The 20,258-nt window shown below is 39.9% G+C and overlaps 1 protein-coding gene across 1 annotated transcript in view; it reads right to left on the reverse strand.

Moving 5' to 3' along the window:
* Positions 1–20,258, reverse strand: part of PAPPA (pappalysin 1) — a 591,278-nt gene that overhangs the window by 78,858 nt on the left and 492,162 nt on the right. Inside the window, exon 14 of the mRNA XM_068248107.1 lies at positions 2,668–2,833. Within this exon, the coding sequence (XP_068104208.1) occupies positions 2,668–2,833 (166 nt within the window). The remainder of the gene's footprint in view (positions 1–2,667; positions 2,834–20,258) is intronic.

The following is a 20,258-nucleotide window of genomic DNA, read 5'->3' on the forward strand; positions in this document are numbered from 1 at the left end:
GGTCGTGTGGATTGCTGCAAGCTTGGGCACACCATCTTCTGTTTATAGGTGCTGTCCCACCCACCCCTACAGTTTCTTTGGAAAATTACAACAAAGTTACCCATCAAAATTGGCCATTATGAGCAACACTATTCTTGACATTTCATTTCCAAGTACTACTCCATCAGAACTCAATAATAATGATAATAATGGTGAGGAGATTCCCTATATTCAGATAACAATTGCATGCAGTTGGCTGGCTGGAGAAATGAAGCAGGTAAATTGATGCATAGCCAGTTTGGTAAAATGCCATCATAGCCTACAATGTAATTTGCAGCTGTGGGGGCTTCTAAATGGGCTGTGCCATGTAGCCAAACCTCAGGAAATGGTGGAGTAAGCAGTGTCCGGCTAAATGATATCCAAACCCTGGATATAGGCTACAGGAGTTATTAAGTTGTGCAAGAAGCTCGGCTTACATATAAACTACAGATACCAGCAAAGGTAGCAGTGTGAGTAATTAGGTAACTCTAGCCTGGAGTTTGGCTATTATGTATCTGAATACAACATTGGCTGTGGAACAGCACTTGCTATCAGTCAGTGCTAGGCATGAGTAGTGAGGCTCCTGTTAGGTGTAGGTAGGAGAGAGATTAGTTTTAGGCATGGGTGAGGGGGAAGGTGTTAGTGTTAGGAGTAGGTAGTGGAGTTGGTGTAGGTATGGGAGAGGTTAGTGTTAGGCATAGGAGGGGGAGAGTGCGAGTGAGATATAGGTTGGGGGGGGGGGGGGAGGCTATAGTAGAATATCGGAAATATAACCAATGTTCTAACTATAGGCATAATCTGGCACCCAAATTAAATGGAGAAATGCTTACTGAACTTAATGGATATAGTTTTTTTTGCTATTCATGCTTAACCTGTTGAAAAACTAGATACTTAACAAGGTAGAGGAAAAAGGCTGGATGATCCAGAGGTTTCGATAATCCTCCTTAACCCCACTGTCATGGCTGCAATCCTTGCACACTGCATAGGTGAAAGTACGACTGGTGCTTGTGCAGTAGCATGGAGTAGTTCTTGCACAAAGGAAAATAGCCGTGTAATAGTGGCTCCATGCTATTGTGCCGGTGAGGCCCGCACTTTTTCCTATGCAGTGTGGCCACACTCATACATGGATGGGTGCACATCCACATGAACATATTCAACAAGCCCTTATCAAATATATTCAGAGGGTTTCAGTGTTGGACCAGTGGGATGGAGAAGGATGGGGGAAGCCTCAGGACTATCCAGAGACTTTCATCCACTGAGGTAACTAATTTTTATTATATTTTTCACCTCAAGTACACTTTAAAATAGACATCTTAAATTCTTGGCTAGTACACAAGTTTTAGAACAACGTGGTGGAGTAATATTCAATGAACCAAATTGGATGAGATATAGAAGTGCTTTATCTTGTTCCCATAAAAAAATCTGATTTTGTTTTACTAAAAAGAGTGGTTTATTGTTGTTCACAATTTCAATCCAAATTACTCATTGCTAGGGATGAGCACATAATTTGCATAATCATAATTACACATAATAATAGAAAATGTGGGGAAAAATCGTAATTATTTTTGTATGGAAACATAACCAGCAACCGTAACTTTGCATTTTTGCATTCTTTTGTGTAATTTTGGCTGACTATAGCAGTTAATAGCAAAGCTTCCATAGAGGCTATCATCACCAAATTGCTACGTGTGTATAAAGCGGTATAAAACCCTAACATAATATTCAATAAAAACATGTTTTCCTACTTTTTATATGCCATACAGTTATTATATTTGCTTTTATGCATAAGTATTAGTATTCATTTAGAAATTATATGTTCCCGAATTACACTTTTTTTGCATTTCATTTATAACTGCTTTATTCATGTTCTAACAAGCAGAAATGCTTTCTAAATTGTCTGACTTTGTTCAGGGAACCCGGCAGTGTAGGAGAAGTGTTTATTTACATTCCTCACTTGATAGAATTAAACACAAAATAACATTATCTACAATTTCGGATGCGTCCAGATTTCTCTGCACTGAACTTTCAAGTCATGTGTGTAACCCTTTAAATGCTGTTCTAGTAAAAAAATGCTGGTTGTATATAATATGCTGTAAATAATCTATTAGAGCAAAGAAGAAATGCTGGGTTTCATTCCATTTTAAGGATAATAGTGGGAACAAGTTAAAAAAAGAAAACAAAAGAAAATTGTAAAAATATCTTTAAATTTGTGAGAAAATGGATTTTAACACAAGAAGCAATTATGGTGACGATAGCATGTAAGGGGGCTTTGTAATTAACTGGTAAAATTTGGCATGAAATTAGGCAAAAATTAACAAAAATTATGAATGGATTGGATTACACAAAATCAACTGAGTTTCAAAAACGTAATAATGTATGGTCGTAATTGTGAAAATGCATGCAACATGTTGCGTAATCGTAATGAGCAGATTGCGATCATCAATGCTCATTGGGTAAGTAGCAAATGGGTTTTAATGAGGCATCAAAAACTATAACAGAATAGTGTTGTTTAGGGATGACATTCCTTTTCTTCTTTTATCGCAGTGGATTTTGTTGGCATTGCATAGCATACAACAAATTGCTAAAATATACAAATATTTCTTTGTAAAAATGTTAGAAAGACAACTGCTGTGTACTTTGTCTACAAACCTTAGTTTTAAAGTGGTCCTTATTCCTGTGTATCTGTAGATTGTATCCAGTATGACATGTCACCTCACACTGGGCACCATTATAGTGGCCATTTGTGCAGTTCACAGCAGCATTTTCAATCATTAACGGCTGACAGTCTGTATTCTCGCAGGAGTAGTGAACGCAGCTGTTAGGGGTAGGAAACAAATAATTATTGCACTAACCAAAATGAAAAGTACATAAGTTTTCATTAAACGATTAAAAAGTCAATATATAGTATAATTAGAAACATAGTCAGTTTATTGTGTCCTAATAAAATACTGCCTAAAATTATCTCAAACGTATAGAACTTACAGTATGACAAACTGCCTTTTAGTGAGACTTTTGCAATAGAATATGACATGTTACAATGTATAATAATTACATACATGCTTGCATACATACAATGAGAAAGTCATATACAATATAATATATCTAATAAATAATACATTTTACATTTTCCTTAAAACGTAAAAATGAAATAAGCCTGTGAATCAGATGTTTAAGAACAGCAAACAAAAAAAAGTTGCAATGACACCGCACAATACATATATAATGAATCAGGTTTATTATTATCAAATAGCTAGTTAAAAACAACTAAAAACACATATCAACAGTGAGGTTCAAAATAAAGGTGCAAATATATTGCACTTGTACTATGAATACAAATGGTACACAATTCCCAAATTAGGTCTGTATATAACAATAAGGCCTCTTGCACACTGCACGCGATTCCGATTCAGATTCCGCTTTTTAATCTGTTTTTACATCCGATTCAGATTCCGATTTGCAGTGTGCAGGGAGCAAACTGCAAATCTGAATCTGAATCTGAAGTAAAAACTGATTAAAAAGCGGAATCTGAATCTGAATCGCTTGCAGTGTGCAAGAGGCCTAACAATGATAATTGCATCAATCAACATCCTGGCTAGGAAGTAAGGTGCAGCGTGCAAATTGCAGCAAAAGTGACAGTACTATAGAAAGGACTGGTAGAGTGAAAAATAGTGAGCACCAATAAGAAAAGGGCCCAGAACAATAAAGAAAAACAAACAAACACACAAATTCCCAGTGGAAAATGTATAAGTAAGTTTATATAACAACAGTGAATACCAATTAATGAAACAATAATCATAGTAGAAAAAACCTTTCTGTACCGTGTTAGCCAAACAATTTATGTAGGTAGAAAAAAACAAAGTTTTGTAAAAGTAATACCTTTTAATGGCTAACTGATAAAGTTAAATAATGCAAGCTTTCTGGGATCTAGTCCCCTTCTTCAGGCATATTTCCAGATGTTAGCTAAAGTAAAACACTGATGCAGGTAAATAGTAAACACGTAGATGGCAGTTGTGCTGATTACTTTTTAGCAGTTAGATGTCAGGTGATCAGCAGGCTTGAGGCAGTGAGCTCATGCAAGCAAACATGAAATCTAGCAGGTTTCTGAAGATCATAAAGCCAAGTCAATCATGTTACATAAGGAGTCATGAATCCCGTTCCACTATTTAGACCTTCTGTTAATGTCTTAAACATTATCATAAATTTGTACTCAGAAATCTTTCTTGCTTGTTCATTTTTGAAGTTACCTTTTAGAATAAGTACTTTGAGATCTTGCATGCTGTGTCCTGGTTCACAGAAGTGTTGGCCCAATGGTGTGTCATTTTACCCTCATTAATTTTAAAGCGGTGATGGTTCATTCTTGTGCGCAGTTTTTGTCCTGTTTCTCCTATATATTCTCTTAAGGGTCATTTCATGCAGCGCATCATGTATACGACATTGGATGACTTACAGGAAAATTGGTCTGGTATTTGATGATATTTGTGTGAGTTTGGTATTTGTATTTGGCTTGTGCATTATCTACACAAGAAACTCCAGGCACATTACCCTGCAATAACACAAGGTGTAAGACCTGCCCTTATATCTTGTGCACAAGACAAATACCAAACTCACAGAAATATCATCAAATACCAGACCAATTTTCCTGTGAGTCATCCAATGTCGTATACATATTACGCTGCATGAAATGTCCCTTAAGAGGAATCTATATAGGAGAAACAGGACAAAAACTGTGCACAAGAATGAACCATTACCGCTTTAAAATTAATGAGGGTAAAATGGACACACCAGTGGGCCAACACTTCTGTGAACCAGGATATGCAAGATCTGCAAGATCTCAAAGTACTTATTCTTAAGGGTAACTTCAAAAATGAACAAGGAAGAAAGATTTCTGAGTACAAATTTATGAAAATGTTTAAGACATTAACAGAAGGTCTAAATTGTGGAACGGGATTCATGACTCCTTATGTAACATGATTGACTTGGCTTCATGATCTTCAGAAACCTGCTAGATTTCATGTTTGCTTGCATGAGCTCACTGGCTCAAGCCTGCTGATCACCTGACATCTAACTGCTAAACAGTAACCAGCACAACTGCCATCTACGTTTTTAATATTTACCTGCATAAGTGTTTTACTTTAGCTAACATCTGGAAATATGCCTGAAGAAGGGGACTAGATCCCAGAAAGCTTGCATTATTTAACTTTATCAGTTAGCCATTAAAAGGTATTACTTTTACAAGACTTTGTTTTTTTCTACCTACATGAAACAATAATCCAAACTCACTGCTGGAAACTGTCCCATGTGAAAAGCTAAAAGACCACGCAATGTGAAGAAAATGGACAGGGGGGATACGTGATAAAGCTTCACCGAGACAAAGCTAGCCCAAGGGAAGAAGTACTGCACATACCACCACCGTACCTTGGGCGATTGTTTGGTTTGGTGTCATGAATAACTGTTTCTTGCTTGCTGATTTAATAAAACTAAAATTTTTGCATATTCCATGGCTATTACCAGCCATTTAAATATATAATGTGTTCATGGTAGTCGTCTATCTATTTTGTGTAGAGTTTGACAGATGTTTAAAAGGACAGGAAACGAACCAAAATAAGTATAATTTTCTAAGTATATAACATTGTTGAATGTAACATCTGTGCAGTAAAGCTCTTGTACTCCTGGGCCCCTAAATGTGATTCAGAGCCTACATGTCTATGCATTCTCTCAGGAGTCTGTGATTAGCAAGCCTAGATATTAATTCTCTAGCCTCTGTTTTTTTGCTCGGTGGGGGCCGCTTAGCAATGGAAAGGATGCAACCACTGCAACTATAAAAAAACATAAATTGTTAATATGGATAGTGGATTGTTCAGTGTTATAGACCAGTATTGGAGCTCATTTGTAACTATGTTGGCAGATTTTGACCCACTGAGATCCCTTCTACAGAGTTTGTTCTAACGCACCTCATTTTATATGTATCCCCTTTCCTCCAATTATTTCTTGGTTCTTTCTCTAGTTGTCTCTGCTTCTATGGACGTCTGGTACTGCCACAGCAGAGCATGAGGTTCCATATCTTTATGTTCTGCCTACTATAAAGCAATGAGCCTCAGATATAAAAGGAATATTAAGATCCTAAGTAATGAAGATATTCACAAATCCTATTAACTGGATATAACGTGCCTCTCAAACGATCCTATATAGAACTTTCTTTTAATAACCTGGATTCAAGCATGAACCTTTTGGCTCTCTCTGACCACACCTGCCAACTGCTGGCACTAAGCCTTTATCTCACTTAACCACTGCTCCTCTGCTTATTGATTTTATGCTTTACCTTTATTCAAAACTCCGTCATCACATCCACTCCAATCAAAGTTAGTGACACACAGGATGAACATTCTAACCTGGTCTATGGCAGTCAGATGTATGCATTTTTCAAGCACAACTTTACAAGGGGACAAAGAAAGGAAACTTGGAGTCTGGAATAAGATTCATCAGAGGTGTGAGAAATGGTATGAATGATGCTATTTTTCTGTTGACAACAGAGCAAATCTTTAGAATTCTCAACCACTTAAGTGGTTTCCTACAGTATATCTACGTTGGGCAGGTCTTCAGTTCCTGCCCAGCCACGTAGTTAAACGTCAATGGCGGCAGATGGCCGCCGCTTGTTGCCGCACTCGCTCCCGTGCGGGTACTTGTCACTGCCCATTAGAGGGGAGATGAATGAATGGGAACGGGAAGTCCCCGTGTCAATGATCGCTGACATCGATGAGATGACAGCATAATTGTATCTTCCTGTTTAGTTACTTATAGTAAGCTAATAGGAAATAATGTGATAATGTGATAATGAAATAATAAAATTACAACTACATTAATTTTTTTAATAAAAAGACCCACCAATACATTTAAAATTAACCCCTTACCTCCAACCCTCTCCCATTAAATAAATAAATGATATGCAGATAAAAAAAATGACAAATAAATACATAAATAGTAACCTTAGTGACTGAACTTTTTTAATATGTACAGTATGTAAAAATGTTATATTAATGTTATTTATGAAATGATGGGCTTGTAATTAGTGATGGATGCAAAATTGAAAAAAAAAACACCTTTATTTCCAAATAAAATATTGGCGCAATACATTGTACTAGAGAAATATTTTAAATGTTTTAATACCTGGGACAAATGGGCAAATAAAATGTGCGGGTTTTTATTATGGTAGTATGCATTATTTTAAAAATATAATGGCCAAAAACTGAGAAATAATGAATTGTCTCCATTTTTTTCTTATTTTTCCCATTAAAATGCATTTAGAATAAAATAGTTCTTAGCAAAATGTACCACCTAAAGAAAGCCTAATTGGTGGTGAAAAAAAAACAAGATATGGATCATTTAATTGTGATAAGTAGTAATAGGCGAATGAATGGAAGCAGTGCTGAAAGGTGAAAATTGTTCTGGTACAGAAAGGGGAAAAACCCTTCAGTAGTGAAGTGGTTAAAATTGCCATTTTCAAAAGCTTTTGACTGTTAGTAATTGTCAAATATAGCTCTTGAGGCCCACACATCATTGGGAAGCTGATACACAGAGATATCAACTCAAAGTTTCACAGTAATTACCAGAACATAATTTTCATTTTTTTTCTTATTACACTCTAAATATGTGTAGTGCCACAGCTTATATACTCTGCCATTTTGTATTAGTGATGCTGTGGTAGCCATCTTGTAGTCTTATATTATGTGAATCTTTTTATTCAGGTCTGTATCTGATCATTTGAGTCTGGTGGACTACCTTAACACTTATTTATCAGAAACTAACCAGATGGGTGCATGAGTCATATGTTACGTATTTACTATTAGTACAAAGTGCTTTTATATAAAAAATGTAGCACTAATCTGACCCATAATTTAGGATCCCTTATTAATGTACTAAAACCCAATATCATCCTTTTAGTATGAAGATAAGGGATATTGGGAAACTTTTTTTAGCCATAATGCATGAATTCAGGATTATTTAGAAGAGGGTCGTAAATATAGTTGTTGTATTCCAGAGTGAATATCTAAGTGTGTAAAAGACATTTAGAGGAGGCTATAAATCTGTCAGTTATATATTAGACTGGAATGTGGCCCATTTGGTGATGTTCCAGCTATTATGAGTTGTTGGGAGTTGTCTAAAGTCTTGAGGGGTTTAACTATGCTCCATAGACCTCTATGTAATTCCATAGTTCTCTATTGGGAAAAAAGGGTGTAAAACCCAGCTACTATTTTGAGATGACTGAATTCTCTCGACTCTCGACTGGGTTGGCCACCTATTCAAGTCTGACTGCTTTCTTGTCTGAGGAACTCCTTAGCTGTCACGGGGAAAGAGTCACTCTCGTAGGACAAATGGAAGTTACTGCATCCTCAAGCGGAACACCTACTAAACACAAGGTGATGTGATGTGTTTATAATATTGTTAATTATTATGTTATGTTATGCTGTTATTCTTTGTCTTCTTTCAAATAACTTGGTATTTTGCATCATATTTTGCATCAATAAACTTGTTAACCTTGTTGCTTGTCTCTGATTTTGGAGGAATCAAAAAGAACCTGCAATTGCTACCTGTTTAAGTGGTGTCACTTTTTCTGTAGCAATACAATATGTAACAAGGCAATGCACTATGCAGAATCATCCTCCACATTCCACATAATCCTATATAATATCCCTGTGTCTTTGCGTCCCATGTCCCTGGGACAACACCAGGCTTTGGATGTAGTGTAGTGAGGAAGAGAGAGGGAAAATGCATCATATTTGCACAATTTGTTACATAGGAAGAAGCTTTTTAGCATGCTTATCATACAGGCTTTGTCCAGTTATGGAAATATTTGCATCAACTTTGAAGCTATTTCTTGCTATTATATAGGTGCTTGCTACGCAGAGTACCCAATAAGTATGTTGGTACAGACTATAAGGTTTATTATAGCTCTCTTTTTTAAAGCAATTGTGGAAGTTCTGAAAAACTCAATTGCACGCTAGTAATCGGTCTAGAAAGGAGCTTGCTGCAATTCCTTTACTATTACATAGCTAGCAAAACAGATTTGAGATATTTTGCTCTCATTAACCACCCTGGCATTCTAATTATTGTGGCCGTGCGGCGGGGGGTGGCTTTTTAAAACAAAAATGGTTTAACTTAGTGTAGCTAGCACTAGGCTACACTTTCCCCCCAAGTCCCCCGGCACTGTTATCCCGCCTCCGATCGCCGCCGGCGATATTCACCTGGCCACGATCCCGCGATGGCCGAGACTTCCGCAGTAGCTTCAGGCATTGCTATGGCAACGATCGGGCAGCTCCGATCGCTGCCATAGCGACCCCTGGAGGCTATGTAGAGGCTGCGCCGGTGCGGGCTCCAGTGGGGGGGGGGGGGTATGTATAAAACAGCGGCGATCGGGGGATCAGAGGGGGCAAGCGGCGATCGGAGGGCTGATGTAGCTAGCCAAGTGCTAGCTACACCCCCTCTGAAAATTTGGTAAAACAAAGACTCTCCAGGGCCTGAGAAATCCACCGCGGCGGTAATGGATGAGCTCAGCTCGTCCATACCGCCAGCGTACGAGAGAGAACGGCGCCGGAGACTTGGGCGCAGGACACAGCCAGTATATGGCTAATCCTGCTGCCGCACAAGTCCGGGCCGTGTTAATTACTATTCCCCCTCCAGGCCGACATGGATAGTGGGGGAATGAAATAATTCGGCTTCCAGCAATAGCTGGAAGCCGAATTATTGTTTTAAAAGCAACTTCAGATCCGTCTTCTGACGGCGCTGAAGTTACTCCATGTGCCTGCGATAGCCGTAGTTCCTATTACGGCCTATGGTGGCGCCGGCTGCGCCCAAGTCTCCTGCGCTGCTGCGCCCAAGTCTCCAGCGCTGGATTTACCGTGTTCGTACCGCCAGGGTGGTTAATGACAATTTGTTCATGGTTTACTGAGAGGATGCAGTCTGGTTAAGCAACATTGCCAAGGTGGCATCTTTCTATAGTGAAATGAGGCAACAGAAAAGTTTACTTATGGAAACGATCCTCAGAATCTAGTGTCCCTTGCTTACAAACTTACTTTGTAAATAGTAAAATAATATACAAAGCTCTCTTCAGATCTACGTCTGTCAATTCTTACCTATACAACACCCGCTGTCATTATCTAAATCATCTTTTATGCTGCTGTTTAACCTTCCTGGTAGTAATTCCGAGCTTGGAGCCCAGGGAGGTGAGTGAAAGAAGGGGCTGCTGCTGGCGTTCTGGCAGCATGATGTTTTCCTGATTTTAGGGTCTGAAACCTTTTAAAAAGACCCTAAAATCCAGAAATAATCATACCGCCACAGTGGTATTATGATACTGATGTGTTGGATTGTGTTGCACCAGCACTGATCACACCAGATAGGTGTAGGAAAAAATGTACATTCATTTATTTCACTGTTTAAGACACTAATGTGTTGTATAGCATTACAGCAGCAGTGATCGCACTGACCCCATCAGATAAGTGTAGCACAAAAAATGTGCATGATTATTTATCTCACTGTTTAAAGAGAACCTGTACTGAGTAAAAATATTTAAAATAAACACATGAGGTAACTTCAAATGAACATTGCATAGTTACCTTGCCATCAGTTCCTCTCAGAAGCTCACCATTTTCTTCTGACAATAATCCCTTCCAGTTCTGACAATATTTTGTCAGATCTGAAATATATCAGTTGCTGTCAGTAAAATATCAGTTGCTGTCAGTTATAGCTGAGAGGAAAACTGATGTACCAGGTAATGTCCATGTTTCCCTATGGCTCAAGTGGGCGATGTTACAGTTTAACTGTGTGCTGACCAGAAAGCTGTTATGGTTAATGGCCATTTTCAAAATGGAGGACGGAAAATTCCCTTGATCACAATGAACAAACAGGACGCGAGACATGAGAAAGACACTGAGGAGTAGACTACATGGAAGGTAAGTATGACTTGTGGATGCTTATTTTGACTTTTAATTTTCAGTTCAGGTTTTCTTTAAGACAATGATGTATTGTATAGCATTGTACCAGCACTGATTGCACCAGACAGGTTTTGGAATAAAATTGTAGATTCTTTTATTTCACTATTTAAGGCAATTACATGTTCTATAGAGTTTCTCAGCAGTGCTTACACCAGATGGGTGTTTGAAAAAATGGTATATTCTTTTATAATAGTTTAGGACACTGACTTAAAGTGAACCTAAAGTCTGCCCAAAAAAATGAGATGAACTCACCTGGGGCGTCCCTCAGCCCCCTGCAGCCGATCGGTGCCCTTGCAGCTCCGCTCCGATGGTCCAGGACGCGCCGGCGAACACTTCTGGTTTGGCCTTCACCGGCCGACAGGCATGGGAACGCGAGTGATTCTTCACTTTCCCATGCCTGTCGGCCGGTGACGGCCAAACCGGAAGTGTTCGCTGGCGGGTCCTGGACCATCGGAGCGGAGCTGCGAGGGCACCGATCGGCTGCAGGGGGCTGAGCAGGGCCGGCGCTACCACTAAGGCAAAGGAGGCAGCTGCCCCAGGGCCCCAGAGCTTGTAGGGATCCCCAGTGGCTACAAGAGGAAAACATTTTTTCAAATCGGCCTTATAGTTTTTGAGAAAATCGATTTTAAAGTTTCAAAGGAAACAAAAATACACATTTAAAAACCTGCCGACTTTAATGGTTAATAGCAAATCCACCTTAAATGCTAGAAACCCTATTTTTGCAGGACATGTTAAGGAGATCATTAGGAATAAGAGGGAAAAACAATTTTTCGAAAAGACCTTATAGTTTTTGAGAAAATCGATTTTAAAGTTCTGAAGGAAAAAGGTATACTTTTAAATGCAGTAAATGTCACTTTTAGTAGCAAACCTAACGGTAGTGTAATTTTACATGCATCAAACAAAAGCGCAATAAATTTCCTGACGGGGTTTCCAGGGGGTCTATACGCAGCCGCAGCGCTTTGGCCAGGGATCGCTATACAGCCGCAATATGGCTGTACGAAGATCCCTGGCATTTTTTTCCTGTTTTCCCAATTTTTTTTATGTTTAGAGTGTGGGAATTAAAAAAAAAAAAATTATGTGGGGTCCCCCCTCCTGAAACTTTTTAACCCCTTGTCCCCCATGCAGGCTGGGATAGCCAGAATGTGGAGCTCCGACCGATTGGGACTTCACACCCTGACAATACCAACTGCAAAAAAGGTCCCCTAATGCCGATTTTTGGTCTGGGTATATGTTGGGGGGGGGGGGGGGGCCCAGGTTTATTTTTCCCTGGGGCCCCATTGTTGCTTAAACCGGCCCTGGGGCTGAGGGACGCCCCAGGTGAGTTCATCTCATTTTTTTGGGCAGACTTTAGGTTCACTTTAAACAGCATTGCAGCAGTGCTGATCGCACCAGATAAGTGTAGCAAAATAAAACAAAAACATTGTACATTTATTTATTTCACTGACGTTGCATGCGTGTCGAAAACTTAGTAGTTACAAGAATCACATGCTTTTACAATGCAGCAAGATTGCAGCATGCAGCATGAAGTTTATTTGCCATTGCAGGAAAAGAAGTGAAAACATGTATTTCTTTATTTGACTGTGTCTTTGTCAAGCTTTTCTGTGAAAAAAACATCCAGAATACTTTGCAAGATTGCATATGAGCCAAAGTAGCAAACAGGTTTTCTGAACATAGACCACTGGTTTCCATTGCTTAGAAGCAATCACTGTTTCTTATGCCATTCACCACTTTAACAGTGGCATACAGTAGCATATATCTGTATCCCTAATTATCTATACTTTGCATTCCTTATTTTATAGAGACAGGGTTGTGTTTTATGTATAACATTGTCTAGTCCTGAAGACCATCAAGCCAAACACAACTGTAGATATTCATAAAATGCAACCATTACAGAAACAGTAGGAGGGCACCCAAGATTCCTCTTCTTATGCCAGCTTTGCTCTAGGCTAAAATAAGCAACTCTGCATATTGTATCTCATCTTATTCCCTAATCAGCACCGAGAAGTTGTGTCAAATCCAAGCACTGGGGGATCACACTGCTAGGGAGGAGGTAAGTGTCCAATACTTTTTCATAATTGGTTGAGAACCATTTTTCAGCTCCAGAATAAACCTTCATCATAGCCCTGGTTATGAAATATCCCATTTTTCCCTAAAGTGGCGGTAGGCATACAAACAAATTATAATATAGGTTGGACAAAAAACTGTTTCAAATGAAAAGCTGATAAAGCCAAACACATTAAACATGCTGGCTTTACTATCATGCAAAAGCCTGTGCAGAAATCACCCTATACAGAACATATTTTCTCCTAAGGGGACAGTAAGCCAATCACACATTTTGACTATAAAATGTAAAACAAACATAACTCTCTAAATCAGCTTTTTACATGCTTTCTCTGAAAGAACAGACACCATGCTGGACAGATTTAGTTAAACAAATCCATACTACCCTAACAAGAACACCCCATACAATTCAGGAAAAAAAAGCAAGCCTGTGTTGATTCTGGCTCACAGACTTAGTTGGAAGGAGCATAGAAGTTAAATGAGCAGTAAGGTGCTTGCAGTTATCAAACTTCATGGGTTCTCGGCTTGTTCTTGCACAGAATGTAATGAATTTGCTTAATGTTAACATCTGTTGTAAACTGTTCAAAATAGGAACTTTGCATGAAAACTTGTATGTTGCTTTGACGGACTACAGAATACAAAATGTAATGAATGCATACAAACATATTAACAAGTAACCACTATTTTCTGAGAGCTAAAAAACTGGTATCATTAATTTAAAATAAAATGGGAATGTTTAGCAACTTCACAATAAAGACCCAATCATTTTATTTTAGAGTCTCATTTCAGACAATAGGAACTCACACACAAAACCATTTACATTAATACATCTGTGCAGTGAAAGTAAAAAAAAAACAAAAAAAAACCCACAAATGGCAACAACCCAATTTTGGAAGAAGCACTTTTAATGCATATTTTTTAAAATGCCAGGAGTCCAGCCTAGTATCATGTAGAGTTAAGGTGGACATTAATGTTATTTTTTCATCCTACAGAAGACCTTCAGGCTGACAGGTAAACACCAACAAATTACAGTACATATGAAGCTGGCAAGTCAGCAGGCACATGGCAGCCAATCACCTATCACTCCCTCCTGGACCACACCTCCCCCCTATGAAAACGCCAGCACGGCAGCCATTTTACTCTCTGCATTTGGCTGCTGTGCTAGGCCGATTAGGGAGAGCTGTGCTGCTAACAGCGAAAAGGTTAGCTATGCCTCTGTTCTGTGTCCCCAGTGGAGTTTCTTGCTGCTAGTACAGCATTCTGAACACCCAAACGTTTTTATAAGGGCTGGTACATTAGTTTTGTTGCTATTGTTATATTGTAGTTCTGTGTGTCTACTGACTGTCCAGTGCACTGATTTTAGGTGTTGGACACAGGTGTGCACACTACTGCTAGTGGTACAGTACCTTCCATAACAGCCCTTAGGAGCTAGTACATTGGTTTTCTTGCTATTGTTATATTGCAGTTCTGTGTGTCTACTGACTATCAAGTGCACTGACTTTAGCTGTAGGACACAGGTGTGCACACTGCTGCTAGAGGTACAGTACCTTGCATAATAGACCTTAAAGCGGAATATAACCCTGCATTTCAACTTTGCTCTAAAACATTATTTACAGTATATTATATGCAACCAGCATTTTTTTTTCCCAGACCAGCATTGCAAGGGTTACACAGAGCTTTAAAGTTCCTGGAGAGAACTGCAGACGCATCCGAAGCTTACATAGATACATTTTGTTTACATAAATGTATCTAAGTGTGGAATGTGCCTCACTCTCTCTGACTGAGAAGGAGCTGGAGGACAGCCAAAGAGTGTGTAACATTTATCACTTGTTATATTCTATTTAGTTAAATGTATCTATCTGAACTTCTGCATATCTCTCCACAGAACTTTAAAGCTCTGTGTTTAACCCTTCCAATGCTGGTCTAGTAAAAAAAATGCTGGTTGCATATAATATGCTGTAAATAATGTTTTAGAGCAAAGTTGAAATGCAGGGTTATATTCCGCTTTAAGAAAAATAAAAGTTTGCTTTCTTAAAACAGAAAGAATTTGTGATAATTCAGGTTGGAGTGAGCTTGAGATGTCTCCCAGTGCATCACTGCTGAATATATGCAATTTAACCATTGCACCCTTAGAAGCTAAACACACCTCCAGAACCGCTGGAATGCAATGATGTGTCAGCTTGTTAATTTGTACAGAGCCATAATAATCCAACATGCATACAGACTGTTTCGGATTGTTTGATCCTCATCAGTGCATGGCATGGATTAATTTGGCTCTATGCAGTAGGGCTTGTAATAGACCTTATAAGTGATGTTCTATTTATTTTTTTATTACTATTGTTATATTGCAGTCTCCTGTGTTCAGTGCACACGTTAGACGTAGGAGACCGGTCTGCTGGTCCTAGTAGTGCATCCACTAGATAACCCAATAATCCTTCACACTATCATCTAGAATCCACTACTGCCCCCTCTAAAGGGCCTATATTGTGAGGTTATTGTTGCAGATAGTATAAACCCTTCTGTCACCTGAGGTGCATGAAGTGAGTAGTTCATCTAGTATCTAGTAGTTCATCTAGCAAACCCATCTGTCACCTGACGGGCTTACACAGCACACCTCCTCTTCTACTGTTTCCGCTCAGAACCTTGCTGCACAATACTCCTTCTACTCTGATTTAGGCACCCTACAACTTACCACTCGCCCCACCACCACTAGCACAACAACCACTTCAATTAATGTGTCAGAGGAGTTATTTGCACACCACAGTGGAAAGTACCAGGCAGAAACTTTTCCTCCAAAAAGGCAATACCAAACTTGTACCATGATGTGCAGAGGCAAGTCACCACATCTCTGGCACACAGTGTTGGGGCAAGGGTCCACATGATCACTGATACCTGGTCTTCAAAACACGGTCAGGGCAGGTGTAACACCTACACTGCCCACTGGGTGACCCTGCTGATGGCTGGGAAAAATGGAATGCGTGGCTGGGAAAAATGGAGTGCGTGGATCTGCAGTGGAGTTGGTTACACCGCCATGAATTGCATTCAGGCCTGCCGCCTCCTCTTCTCCTTCTCCATCCTCCTTACGATCTTCACGGCTGAGTCCTCCTCTGCTGCTGTGCCTTCCTCTACTACAACTGCACACCCCCAGCTCCCCAGAGCCTATGCAACATCCCAGGTACGATGTTCGCTGTCTTGAGGATGACTTCCTGAAAGCCAAGAGTCACACTGAACAAGTACTCCTGTCAGCTCTGAAGTTACAGGTTGATCTGTGGCTGACCCCACACCAACTGGATATCGGAAAAGTGGTGTGTGACAATGGAAGCAATCTGTTGTCAGCTCTGAAATTGGGCAATTTAACACATGCGCCCTGCATGGCACATGTTCTCAATCTTATTGTCCAATGCTTTTCTCTAAGTACCCAAGGTATCAGGACATCTTCAGGCAGGTGTGTGCCCATTTCAGATTTTCATACACGGCCATGGTGTGCCTTGCTGAGATTCAGCAGCAAAACAACATGTCAGTGAGGGGCTTAATGTGCATGCTCATGATGTTTGAATGCCTGCTTCAACAAGAAAGAGCCATCAGTGGGCATCTGTATGACCTGGGTGCTAGGACAGTCTCTATGGAGCTGGGAATTATTTTGCTGTGTTACTGGGTGCCTCATACACAATGCCTGCAGGCTCATGTGTCCTTTTCAGGAGGTAACGAACCTGGTCAGTCGCACCGAAGGCACCATCAGTGACCTGACCTCATACCATATGCTTTCTTCCTGTAGCGTGCCCTGCGAAGAGTGCTTGATCAGGCTGTAGATCAGCATGACCAGGAGCAGGAAGAGGAAGAGTTGTGGTCGCCATCACCACCAGAAGTAGCCTTGTTGTCACCTGTTGTACCTGTGGCAATGCAGAGAGAGGAGTCGGAAGAAGAGGAGTCAAACGAGGAAAGTAGCTTTGTGGAGGTGGAAGACCAACAGGAGCAGGCATCCCAGGGGGCTTGTTATCACCTCTTGGAGACCCTTGTTATTGTACGTTGGTGGGGGGAGGAGACCTTCCATGACATCAGTGAGGATTCAGTAAGGATGAGGAATGGGAGATGGCTACCTCGGCATCCAACCTTGTCAAAATGGGGTCTTTCATGCTGTCCTGCCTGCTGAAGGACCCCCATATAAAAAGGCTAAAAGAGAAGGGCCTGTAATGGGTGGCAGCGCTTCTACTTCTAGACCCTTGGTATAAGTACAAAATGGCGGAAATGTTACCAACCAGAAGTCAGAAAGGATGTACCATTTGCAATTTGCAAAACAGTTTGCAAGCTATGCTGTATAATGCATATAAGGGCGATATCACTGCAAGATGGGAACATATCAGGGGAACAGGTGCCAGTAATCCTCCTCCAACGGTCACGCCAGCAAGGACAGGATGCTTTACTGATGCATTGGTAACGTCGGACATGCAGAGTTTTTTGTAGTCCAACACATCACCACAACTCTTTGTGATCCACCCTCAGAGAATTCCCCGACTGACAGGTAGCGGCGGGCTACCTGGCGTTAATTGCTGATATCGACACTGTGAGGAGCAATAAAACCCTGGACTACCGGTTGTAGAGGCTTGACCTGTGGTGGCCAGAGCTATCAAAATTTGCTATCAAACTTTTGGCTTGCCCCGCCTCAAGCATCCTGTCAGAAAGGACCTTCAGTGCAGCAGGAGGGATTGTCACTGACAAGAGAAGTTGCCTAGATCACCAAAGTGCTGATTACCTGACCTTTGTTAAGATGAATGAGGCATGGATCTCAGAGGGTTACTGCACACTGGAAGACTTGTGACTCTGTCCCCACACAGCATTCCTTTTCTTCACGCACCATGACTCCCCACACCACTGTCTTTCTCTGCCATCACCAACTAGCGTCCACACTGTAATGTTTTTTTTTTTTACATTTCATACAAGTAAATCCTGAATTGAATCCTGAACCAGCGGAAGCAACAAAACCTGACTATACATTCATTATTCATGCCAAATTTGTCTGGCATCTGGTGCTACACAGTGGCTGCAAAAAAAAAAAAAAAAAGGCATGTGCATGTCAATTCCTCTTCATGATGATTACCTTGTCAGGGTGAAGGGGGTTGTATATCTCAATGAAGCAATGACCTATATTAGTGTGTTGGCACACCCAAGACAATAAGGTTGTTGCTTTATTGTGGACTAAATTCGATCTGCCATTTACTTCACTGATTACCAGGTAATCAGTAAATCCTCTAGGCCAACACTGGGCCCACACCGCAGAATCAGTGTTTTATTTTGTTCACTTTACTGTCATTGAACTACCTCAGCCCGACCTTAGGGTCTGGAAAACCACCATCGCCTGCACTCCCATGAACGTGCGCACAAGCACGGTGACCACTACACACCACTACACAAAGATTGCTGCCGAATATGTCCTGTCAACTAGTAAAAACAATGATTGGCTCACCTGAGGTTCTCACTAATGCTCTTTGTGGTTGTTTGCTGTACGGTAAACACGGTGTTTTGTCTGTCCTTTCTGCCCTTTAGAGATTAAAACACGACCCTGTGTCAACTAAGTAATTTTTTGTGAGACTTTTGCCATGAATCCCCCTCCAGCATCCCCCCGTCCAGGTGATAGGCCCCTTGAAACACCTTTTCCATCACTTTTGTGGCCAGAAAAAGTCCCTATAATTTTTTGAATTTGCTTGACTATTGAAGTCTACGGCGGTTTGCATCACTACCTAACACTTACTTAACATGAAAAACGAAAGCATTTAATGCTGTATGCTCAGTGGACCTTCTACAAGAGGTTGATTTGTTGGTGAATAAAGATGACAAAAGGTGTTCTAAAGAGGTCAATTCTGTGAGTGTATATTGAATCAAGGTTAAATGCTAAATTAATCCATCATTCTATATCCATTGTATCTATGAAAAAATTATGTTACATATTTAACTTGTCCATTTTGGAATTTTATCAATGATCTCCTACAGAACATGTGAAATGTCTGAACTACATGAGTGTTATTTGATCTTGTAAAATTAACAAGAGTGCAATGCCTTATGTGGAATTACATGAATTCATACACGACCTCTCATACATTTTTCAGTTTCAGTGAAGCAAAACTACAATTTCATCACAACACTTACACTTCAAACGAATAATCGCCTCCATGGAGTTGAATAGTGTGATGGTTTATCATAGAGTCATGAAAATGTCAGGATCTATCTTACACAATACCACTACAAGATTATTCTTAGGAGTTTAATATGCTTACAAGCTTAAAACATTCTTGAACAACAAAGGTGCTAACCATTGTGGACAATAAATAAATAAATGCCATTGTATCACAGCTGTTTTGGTCAGATTCTAAGCAAAGCAACAGACTTATAACATTATATTGAATAAAAAATACATATTTTCAATAAGGTCCCAGCAACATAAATACATTTGCATCATCAAATAAAAAGTGTTGAAGTCTTAAGAGTAACTGTTTTAATCAAGTCTAAAGCAAAAACAAATACAAGAATCCATAAAGCTAAGAATATCCAGTAACATGTGACATCATTTCCACTTATGGTGCCTAATCAATTAGTACATTTTATTATCTGTATAGTAAAGTGTAATTCATACACAGCAATTTCTCATATATGACAAAAAGAACACAGCAATAATTATTACAGGTGAATTAATGCCCGGAACTGTGGCAAGTTTATACACTAAGCAGTGGTGGTGTTCGAAATTGGATAGTCCTTATATTTAACCCAAAAATGGCTGTTTGAATTTCGACCTTGCTGATGAGAAAAACATGTGATTTGACAGCACAAATGCAGCACAATTGCATTGATGAATACCACTGACTTTATCTGTTAATAGCAAAGCCCCTATCTAAGCATGAATCATAACATTTGCTAGTTATGTTAAGAAGAACAGAGGGAACAAGGAGAATTAAAAAAAAAAAGACCTTACAGTTTTTTAGAAAATCAATTTTAAAGAGACTCAGAGACGACATACACTACAGCTCTGACACTTACCCGGGGCTTCCTCCGCCCCCATAAACACGTTTAAGTCCCACACTGTCCTCCTGTGGTCTGCCATTCAGCCGCGGTGATCTCCGTTACGAGCCTCAGTCGATGCCAGTCAGGGTCTACTGCGCCTGCGATGACCTCTCTGCATGCGCAGTAGACCCGGAATGATGTCAC

Source organism: Hyperolius riggenbachi, chromosome 8 (assembly GCF_040937935.1).
Source record: "Hyperolius riggenbachi isolate aHypRig1 chromosome 8, aHypRig1.pri, whole genome shotgun sequence".
NCBI lineage: Eukaryota > Metazoa > Chordata > Amphibia > Anura > Hyperoliidae > Hyperolius > Hyperolius riggenbachi.